Here is a 9,987-nt window from a genome sequence, read left to right as displayed (position 1 = left end):
AGAAGTTATCTTCGTCAGGGTCAAGCCTAATTGCCAACTCTCATTGCTGTGGAGTCAGAACTGACGCCCAGCTGACCCTCCAGCAGGTATTGAGAGGCTGTAAATTGAGTAGAATGAGATTGCCCCATCTTTCTCCCACAGAGTGGCTAGTGGATTTGAACTTCCTGCCTTTGAGTTGGTAATCCAACTAGGCCACCAGAGGTTTCCTTAATAGCTACAGGTGGTAGCTGTGCCCCTCAAGCCACTGGAACTTCCTTCAACTTCCACGTTTTCTTTCTCCCTCTTTGGCCTGGTTCAGTATTTACATGCATAGGTCTTGGGGTGTATAGAGAAGAGCAGCTTTTCTGGATCACAATCCAACCTCAAACACAGGCCAGAAGACTAGGAGCCTCAAACCTTCTAGCTAATCTTTACCCAGAGACCCTTCCCCTGGACCTCAAGTTCTCGGGAGTCCATGTGGGTTCACTTTTCTCCTCTTCCGTGTTCATTAAGGCGCCTCCCACCCTGCTTCGTGGAACCCTCTCTACTGAGGCGACGCCCTAACTCTAAATTCTCAGATAATTGCTGTGGCTATTAACAACTATTCTAACAATTATCCTAACATTTCCATGCTCTTGGGTGTACCCTCACAGCTGCTGGGGGGCAGTCCAGACCTCACCAAAGGGTCACTCTTCTCCAGAGCATCCTTCTGGCCGTTTCCTCGGCGGGGCTGGACATTGTGGGCCGCAAGAGCAACTCCACAGGCTAAATCCGGAACGCGATAGCAGCAGGAATGCAGCGCGAAGCACCTGATCCCGCAAGGCTAGGAGCTGTAGTTGCGGCTCCCCGCTCTCCCTTGCTTCCCCCCGGGTCTCAGGGTCCTGTTCTGGGACTGGAAACTCGAGGCTGCTGGGCCCGCTCAATCCTTGGAGGGGCAGAGGCTGGGGCAGGAGCATGCGCACGCCCCCCCCACACACACCCCGCTCAAGTTGCGTGCACGCGGACAGGGACTTTTGGCACTATTTCGAGCTGGCAGTGCCGGGTACAATCAGAGGCACTGAACGCAGTCAGGGCTCTGGGTGTTGAGTGAGGGGCGCTGAGTTCTGAGTCAGGGGCCTTGGGTGCAGAGTCAGAGGCGTCAGATGCAGCCAGGGGCGCTGGGCGCAGTCAGGGACCCTGATGGAGTCAGGGACACTGAGCACCGTCGCGTCACTGGGTGCAACCAGGGACCCTGGATGCAGTCAGGGACACTAGGCATAGTCGGGGACGCTGGGTGCCAATTCAGGGCGCTGGGCACAGTCAGAGGCACTGGACTTAGTCAGGACGTTGGTGCACAGTCAGGGACGCCAGATGTAGTCAAGGACACTGGGCACAGTTAGGGGCTCCGGGTGCAGAACCAGGGGAGCTGGATGCAGAGTCAGGGACGCAGGGTGCAGAATCAAGGGCGCTGGGCGCAGTCAGGGGCGCCGGATGCAGAATCAAGGGCGCTGGGAGCAGTCAGGGGCGCAGGGTTCAGTCCCGGCGCTTGACTTTCCCGCCGCTGGGGGGGCGGGGCGGCGCTGGCCACGCCCCGCCCCCGCCCCACCCCCGCAGGTTGATGGCAGCGGCAGCTGGGACTGCAGCGGCGCGTGGCCCCGAGAGGCGCAGGCGGCGGCTGGAGCGCACAGCCCGACACTCCGGTCCCAGGAGCCGCGGACACCCAGGAGGCAGCCCCGGCGCCCTGACGCCTCCCCCGGTCCCCAGCGTGTCCCCAGCTCCTCCGCAGAGGAGTCACAGCGTGAGCGCCCCACCAGCCCACCCAGGACCAGGTACCCACCCCACCCACCCGCCTCCACCGCGAGGGGGTCTCCAGAGGGGACAGAGTTCTGCGTCCCCCTCCCCCGCTGCCAAATTCAGCCCCGGGCGGGGCGGACTCGGTGCCTATATTTGGCCGGACAGCGGCCCGCGCTCCCCGCAGGGCGCAGACACCTCGTTTCTCAAGAACGCAGTGGCTGCAGGAAGCCAGAGGAGGGTGCGGGGAGGCCGGGCCACAGGCCTGGGGCCGCAGGAGCGGCATGAAGGGCACCGGAATGTCCTGGGCTGGGGAGGAACAGCGGTGGCTGAAGCCTCTGGAGCCCTCTGTGTGTCCCCTGGGGAAGAGGACAGCACAGGCCCAGCCTGGACAAAGGGAAACTCGCCCTCCAGGCAGATCGAGCCTGAGAGTCAGGATCCTACTCCCCCAGAGATCTTCACGACAGCAAGGGACAGCCGGGCCGCAGGACGGTGGGCAAAACCCAAAATCCCCTCCTCCTGGGAGGTAGGGCCTTTTAGGGAAGCCAGGACAGGAAGCAAGGAAGAGTAGGGAAAGGTCCACTTTGTCCCCCAGACAGCAGTGGAAGAAACTGAATGAGAACAGTTGCAGGAAAGCTTTACCTGAACTTCTCCCTTGACAAATTTTTTGGAAGAAAGCAGAACCAGGACTATCTAAACTTGCCAGAAACATAGTTTAGCATCTCCACATTAGGCTCTCCTGGTTTTGAAACCAGGAGCTCTGTTAGTGCTGTGGTTAAGGCATTTGACTTTTCACCAAAAGGTTGGCAGTTTGGAACCCACTTGCCACTTCCATAAAGAGTAAGGTGAAGCCGTTTGCTTCCCTAAAGATCTTGGAAACCCTAAGGGGAAGCTCCACTCTGTCCTATCATGTCAGAGTTGTCAGAGTATATGTCAGAATCAGCGAGGTAACGGTGGGCAGTGGTGACATGGCCTTGAACCAGGCTCCAGGTCCTGGGACCTCCAATTGTGGATCCAGTGCCTCTGGGAGATACACTTTCAGGGAGATATGTCCGTCCAAGGTTGGTAGTTTATGCTCCTCCCGAAAATCACTTAGAGATCTCACTGTCCCCTCAGCCTGGACCTCTAAGAAGACAGGCCCTAAATCATAGCCCTTCACATAAAACGCTTCACAGTTGGCAAGAACTTTCCATACCCTTATCTCACCTTTGAGAAAGCTCCCTGTTACTACATGAGTTTATATCTGACTCCTGACTAGATTACTACCCTCACATGCCGCACCCTCCACTCCTCCCTCCCACAGCTCAAAGGACCAAAGGCCTTTCTGGGCACCAGAGCCTCTGCTCCAGCCATGAGTCGGCGTGTGGTTCGGCAGAGCAAGTTCCGCCATGTGTTTGGTCAGGCGGCAAAGGCAGATCAAAACTATGAGGACATCCGAGTGTCCAAGGTCACATGGGACAGCTCCTTCTGTGCCGTCAATCCCAAATTCCTGGCCATTATCGTGGAGGCTGGAGGTGGGGGTGCTTTCATCGTCCTGACTCTGGCTAAGGTGAGGGAAAGAAGCAAGCAGGCAGAGGGGGGCAGGGGAGACTGGCTGGGACTCCTGAGGACTTGTGATGGTAGTCTGTCCTCATTCACATACCTGAACACCTTTCCTCAATCAGAAGGGCAGTGCCTGCAGCCTCGCGGCTGCCTGTGCCCCAAACCCAAGAGAAGCTGCAGTTATGAAGGTCTAGCTCTGGTCCTATATAAAGAGAGTTAACCTAAAGGCTGAGCTTCTATAGTGGTTCATATTTACCTCCTTTTCAGAAAGAAAGATGAGCGATCTCCTTACATGGCATTTACAGCCTTGGAAACAAGCTGGAGGGTCTGCCATTAGTCTGAACTGATTCAACTCGATGGCAGTGAGGGATGGGGGGGCTACTCCTCAGCTCAGTCCCCTTCTATGTGCAGCATCCAGTTCTAAGCAATGATCAGGAAGAGAAGAAAGGTGGTGAAGCAGAGCCAGGGCCTGGCCAGATTCTGTTCCAGTCCACCAATGTTGCACCCCCATATGCTCTGAATGTGGAGGTTCTCCTCCCCAGCTCAACATGACCTGCAGAGCAGCAGCAATGTTGTAGAATGAAAGGGAAGGGCAAAGGGTTATGGCATGTAAGGGCAACATCCTCTCTGTCCTAGGGATGAGAGCAGACAATAACCTTAAACCCTATGGTTGTGTTGTAGATGTAAGTATGGCCACCCTAATGCATGACCTTGACCTGGAGCCCATACACCTTGTTAGGGGAGGCCCCACAGGTGACAGGGTCAGGAAGAGGTCTGACAATAGCTGGTGACTCACCCTGGGACAATGCAGACACCATCCAGGGACACCATCCCCAAGGCTCTAATTTCAACTAGAGCTGCCTCCTCCCCCGTCCTGGCATTCTGTGCCACATGGCTGCCCCTCTCCCTCCTGCCTGATCTGGGCTGATGCCAGCCCCTGCAGAGGGCTCTGAGCCCCCACAAGCAGCCTGTGAAAACCAAAAATAGATGGGTGCCCAGCTCAGGTTTGGGGATAGCAGGCACCAGGTTCCAAGGTGAAGCCAGTAACAAAGAAGAAATCTGCCAAGAGTGGTTAAGGGTGGGCTGTGGATGCCACATGAGTACCTCACCTTGACCTTCACCTGTGGCTCCTGCAGGCATGCCCATCAGAGGAACAGGCCCAAGACAGCCTCCTTCAAATCTTTGGAAGAGCACTCATCTAAGAGTTCAATTCTTGACTCTACCAGTATTGTGCTGTGTGGCCTTGGGCAAGTGGTTTTACCTTTCTATGTATGCTTCCCTCATATGAAAGGACTTGAATTCTGCCTTCATTGAAATGCAGTCCTGGATTAGTCCCAGAGAGGGGTCTGTAAAAAAGAAAAGATAGGAAATTGGAATGGAAACAGGTCATCTGCCTACTTGCAAAGAGCACACAGGAAGGAGGTCTTGTTCTCTGATCCCTCCAGACAGGGCGAGTGGATAAGAACTACCCACTGGTCACAGGGCACACTGCCCCCGTGCTAGATATCGACTGGTGCCCGCACAATGACAACGTCATCGCCAGTGCCTCAGATGATACCACCATCATGGTAGGAGCCAAATGGACAGTGGTGGGCAGTGAATGGGGCAATGGAAACCAGGAGGGCAGCCTCACCCATTCTGAGGAGGGTAGTTAAGGGAGGTACTGGGTCCCAGGGCCCTGTCCTGCCCAGCTCCTGGCTATTTTTAGCTACATGCCCACCTCCCCCCAGGATGCACTGCTTAGGATAATTATAGCCTCATGGCCAACTTGGGGCCTGAAGAGTAGGGGCATGGCTCTGGAGTCTCCCTGCTGGGGTAGATGTGGAAGTCTCTGCAGAGCTGGCAGTGCCCCTTCCTGGCTCCCAGCTGCCACAGCCTCAAGCAGGCATCACCACAACTTGCCCTCTATTTGACCCTTACCACCTGCAGGGAGTCATAAAATTGAGGGTGGGTGTCTGAGGAGTTGAAGATGGGAGCTCCTTGCCCCACCCACCCTATGGGTTTTCCTCCCACCCAGGTGTGGCAGATTCCAGACTACACCCCCGTGCGCAACATCACAGAGCCCATCATCACACTCGAGGGCCACTCCAAGCGCGTGGGCATCATTACCTGGCATCCCACTGCCCGCAACGTCCTGCTCAGTGCAGGTCTAGTGGCCTGGGGAGGGGTCGCTTCTGTAGGGTGGATGGGGGGAGAGGAGGGATGGCAAAGGCAAGGTGAAAATGCCTCGCCACCCTGGGCAGGCGGTGACAATGTGATTATTATCTGGAACGTGGGCACCGGGGAGGTGCTGCTGAGCCTGGACGACATGCACCCCGACGTCATCCACAGCGTGTGCTGGAACAGCAACGGCAGCCTGCTTGCCACCACCTGTAAGGACAAGACCCTACGCATCATAGACCCTCGAAAGGGCCAAGTGGTGGCGGTGAGTGCCTCACCTCATTTTCCCTATCCGAGGGATCAGCTGCTAACGGCCAGTACCCACAATTCGCTGAGCCCCCAAATCCAATTCTCCTCTTCCCCATCCCTACCACAAAGCCCAGTCCTCAAAGTAAGTCCCCAGCCTGCAATTCTGTTCGCCCCTATCCTTTCCCTTCCCTGCATCTCAGAAACCCAGGGGAAAAGGCTCTTCGCGTTGGGATTGAGGGAGAAAAACTGCAAATTCCATCCTCCCACTAGAAACTGCATGAAATCTGAGTTCCGGGACCCCTGTCCTCACAGCCGGCACCCACCGCCATCTTCCAGGGTCTGGGGTCTGGCTCTGACTCGCCCCTTCCGGCTGGGAGTGGAACTGAGCATCCCCTGGGAGGGAGGGCGTTCGCCTCCCGCAGTCTAACCTGGGCTAAGGGCGCGCGTGCTCGTCTGCGGCTGCGTAGCGCACGCACATCGCACGTGGAGCGCGGCGGGTCGGGCCGGGCGGGCGGGCGCTCTAACCCACTAACCCCGCGAGCAGGAGAGAGCCCGGCCTCACGAGGGCGCCCGCCCGCTGCGGGCCGTCTTCACGGCAGATGGAAAGCTGCTCAGCACCGGCTTCAGCAGGATGAGTGAGCGGCAACTCGCGCTCTGGGACCCGGTAGGCCAGGCCGCGCGGGGCGCGCTCGCTCGCTCCTTCGCTGGGTCAGCCTGGAGCGCCTTCCCGGGCCGCGAACCGTGCCCCAGGGGGCCGAAGCGGAGCGGAGCGCTCCCGTCTGGGAAAAGCCTCGCTGCGACCCCGACCCCGGGGAGCCTGCAGACCTCCCCTGCTCTAGGAATCAGCCTTTGAGGGAGCTTAAGGGCTCGGGATCAGCTAGGAGACACGTGTTCTCTCCGGGCCCAGATGCTCTCCACGCATGGGGCCAGCCATGGCTCCCCAAGAAGTTGAGTACTTAGGGCACTTTGTCTCCCCGTGACTCGCCCCCACCCCCACACACATACATCCGAGTCAGCAAGGTAGTTGCTCGGCCCTCCACGCTCCGCAGTGCAGGCAGCTGGGTGATGCCTCTCCCTATATCCCCCTCCCCCCAGGAGAGGTTTGCAGCCCACGAGGGGATGAGGCCCATGCGGGCCGTCTTCACACGTCAGGGTCACATCTTCACCACGGGCTTCACCCGCATGAGCCAGCGAGAGCTGGGCCTATGGGACCCGGTAACACAGCTGGAGGCTTGAAGTGTGTGCCCCGGGGACTGGCATCACGGGAGAAAGGCCAGGCGCCTCTCACTCGCAGGGCATGCCCACCCGGACAGACCTGGGGGCTGCTGTCCCCCTGCAGCGCTTACCATTCCCACCCCCACCCCTCTGCCTAGTTTTGCACCATCGCCTGAAGAAGCCCGTGCTGGCGCCCCCATCTGGTGATGCCGAGTCCTCGGGGGTGGTTTGCTGTGATTGCATGCGACGACCCAGAGGACATATATGCAGGGGAGGGGGAGGTGTTATGCCTAGAAGTGGGGCCCCCAGCCCCAGTGACTGGACGCATGGGGTTTGGAGCTGGGCAGAAAACATAAAAGGGCTTCTGCAAGTCCCGAAGTGGCACCGAAGGGAGGGGCGGGGCTGGTCACGCCTCTTGTGCTTGGGCAGAACAACTTTGAGGAGCCAGTGGCATTACAAGAGATGGACACAAGCAATGGGGTCCTACTGCCCTTCTACGATCCCGACTCCAGCATCGTCTACTTGTGTGGCAAGGTGCGAGGCCAGGCAGGGAGGACCGAGGTGTAGTGCTGGAGGGTTTCGCCCGCTGGCGCCCCTGAGCTGGCTGGCTTTGCAGGGCGACAGCAGCATTCGGTACTTTGAAATTACCGACGAGCCGCCTTTCGTGCATTACCTGAACACGTTCAGCAGCAAGGAGCCGCAGAGAGGAATGGGTTTCATGCCTAAGCGAGGTCTGGACGTCAGCAAGTGCGAGATCGCCCGGTCAGCACGCCTACCTGTTCCCCACTCCCCTGGGTCCGCTTAGCCATGATGCTGCCCAATAATTTAGTATTTTGAAAGAGGGTAGGTTTAGGGTGTCCAACAGTTCTATCTATTCCCAATCACAGCCCCAATACTATTGACATTCTTTGAATTTGTTTCCTCATCTTTAAATGGTGATAATTAACTCCAGAGGAGGTGGTGTATCACTGAGTCCATAATGTGTTGAGGAGGTGCTGTGGGCATGAAAGCACTCAGTGCTGACCTTTAACTCCTTCGTTCCAGGCAGGAAAAATTAAGGGGGCTGGAGGGAGGATTCTGGGAGAGTACTGAACCCATCCTTTCATAGGTTCTACAAGCTGCATGAAAGAAAGTGTGAACCAATCATCATGACTGTGCCCCGCAAGGTGAGGGGACAAGAGAGGGGTTGGCGCAAGACTCTGAGAAGGAAGTGCAGTCGGCCACGCGCCCCATTCACATGTGTCTGTGTCATCTCCACGCCCCGCAGTCAGATCTGTTCCAGGACGACCTCTACCCAGACACACCAGGCCCGGAGCCAGCCTTGGAAGCAGACGAGTGGGTGTCGGGCCAGGACGCGGAGCCAGTTCTTATCTCACTGAGGGACGGCTATGTGCCCCCCAAACACCGTGAGCTCCGCGTCACCAAGCGCAACATTCTGGACGTCCGCCCACCCTCAGGTCCCCGACGCAGCCAGTCAGCCAGCGACGCCCCCCTGTCGGTGAGATGCTGCCTCTCTTAGACCCTCTCTTCACGGTCCGCTTGCCGTCCCTAGCCTGACACCACTTCTTCCCTCCTTGTCCCAGCAGCAGCACACTCTGGAGACGCTGCTGGAAGAAATCAAGGCCCTTCGCGAGCGAGTGCAGGCCCAAGAGGAGCGCATCACGTCTTTGGAAAACATGCTTTGCGAGCTGGTGGACAGTACGGACTAACACTGCATGCATGCAGAGGGAAGCTCTCAGGCCAGCGGGCCGGGGTGTGGCGCACGGACTCGGTCACGCCGCACCCCGCCCACGCCACGCCCCGGCCCCACCCTAGGCTTTGATCCAGGACTCCAGTCCCTGCCTTACTGGGCTGGGCCCGGGGGCGGGGCTATGGAAAAAACTCCGCCTCTCGCAGAAGTCCTGGCTCTGGATGGAAACTGCACATCTGCGAGTTATTTTGTCCTGGCCCCGATTGTACACTTTGGCTGGAGGAGGCCTTGAGAAGTCCAAAGGTGAAGAGGGGCTCAGCCACCATGCTACACGGTGAAGCAGTGTTTCCATCTCCTCGCCTATGGCTGAGGAAGTGCTTAATAACAGCTCCATGCTTGGGAATATTGAGTTTTGGCTTGACCTTAAGGATGATGATTCTTTGGGTCTTCCCAGGCAGCCTAGAGAAATTACAGTGCTTCTCTATCAGCTCACTTGATTCCACTACCCTGAGTGGTAAGCCAGATGGGAGTTATCCCAGTTTTGCAGAGACATATGCAACCTGTTGGCATCCGAGGTGGAACCCACTGGATATACCCAGCAGTCTATGGCTAAGGACCCTCTTCTTTCTGTGGTCAGGGGAGAGGGCAGCTTCTTATGGCACCTCTGCACCACCAGAGAACTGTCATGAGGAAGCAGGTTCACACACACACACTCTCCCCAGCCCTCTGCAGTGGCCTTGACCACAGGTGAGGAGACCAGGACATACTCAATGAAATGCTTTACCAAGTGTTCTGTCTGCACCACCTGCCTGTGCTGGGTAAGGATGGCAAGAACCTTGGCCTCTGAAAATGCTACCCCAGGCTCCCAGGGACCATGATAAATGTATCCTGGGCTCAGGACCCACCAAACCACCTCTCACCCCAGGACCCTCCCCACACAGGTTCAGAAGGACCCTGTGCCATGGGTGATCCTCCCCAGTAAATCCAGCTAGGAAAAGTTTTGGGTTTGAAGCCTCTTTTATTTGTGCCTCAGAATCATTAGTTTGGTGCCCCTGGCATCAAGGAAAGGAATGAGAGGGAAGTCTTCTTTGTTGCTTTTTTCTTCTGTCCCCTTTTTGTATCCCTTCTGAGCTTCACTGCTTGAGCCCTGAAGGTCAGTCCTAGAGAAGATCTAAACAAGGGTGTGCCGTGTGCCCCTGCCCCTGGCGGGGTCTGTGCTTCTCTGGTTGGGTGAGGTGGGGCAGAGGAGAGCCGGGGGTTAGCACCATTGGATAAGGGGATTTAGAATCAGTCCCTGGGTAGGAGGCAAGTGGGACGCACAACCACATAGGGCTAGCAGCAGCTGGTGGGAAGGGGTGGATGGTAGTGTCAAGGCCCTGGGT

General features: G+C 57.4%; 1 protein-coding gene across 3 annotated transcripts; it reads left to right on the top strand.

Annotated features, from left to right (window-relative positions):
- Positions 1–3,100: 3,100 nt before the first annotated feature.
- Positions 3,101–8,696, top strand: CORO6 (coronin 6). 3 transcript variants are annotated; one of them, XM_006890984.1, is made up of 10 exons: positions 3,101–3,298; positions 4,737–4,859; positions 5,309–5,438; positions 5,535–5,716; positions 6,796–6,915; positions 7,345–7,449; positions 7,532–7,677; positions 8,024–8,081; positions 8,183–8,413; positions 8,499–8,696. In XM_006890984.1, exons 1-10 carry the CDS (start codon positions 3,101–3,103, stop codon positions 8,622–8,624), a joined length of 1,419 nt encoding a protein of 472 aa, XP_006891046.1. In that variant the 3' UTR covers positions 8,625–8,696. The 3 variants fall into 3 exon arrangements, with proteins under 3 accessions (XP_006891046.1, XP_006891048.1, XP_006891047.1); XM_006890986.1 differs by lacking the exon at positions 6,796–6,915 and adding an exon at positions 6,245–6,364 and having other exon boundaries at positions 8,502–8,624; XM_006890985.1 differs by lacking the exon at positions 6,796–6,915 and adding an exon at positions 6,245–6,364 and having other exon boundaries at positions 8,499–8,624.
- Positions 8,697–9,987: the final 1,291 nt, after the last annotated feature.

The sequence above is a fragment of the Elephantulus edwardii genome, unplaced genomic scaffold, assembly GCF_000299155.1.
Source record: "Elephantulus edwardii isolate Elephantulus edwardi_28Jun2011 unplaced genomic scaffold, EleEdw1.0 scaffold00094, whole genome shotgun sequence".
Taxonomy (NCBI): Eukaryota; Metazoa; Chordata; class Mammalia; order Macroscelidea; family Macroscelididae; genus Elephantulus; species Elephantulus edwardii.
Note: the sequence above shows the minus strand (reverse complement) of the source record. Positions and strands in the feature narration are given on the sequence as shown.

Bases quoted from the DNA above. Each gene is read 5' to 3' on its own strand.
- CORO6 (XM_006890984.1), top strand. From the start codon at position 3,101: ATGAGTCGGCGTGTGGTTCGGCAGAGCAAGTTCCGCCATGTGTTTGGT. The intron at 5,717-6,795 runs GTGAGTGCCTCA...CCCTCCCCCCAG, and splicing joins GAAAGGGCCAAGTGGTGGCG to GAGAGGTTTGCAGCCCACGA. The intron at 8,082-8,182 runs GTGAGGGGACAA...CACGCCCCGCAG, and splicing joins TCATGACTGTGCCCCGCAAG to TCAGATCTGTTCCAGGACGA.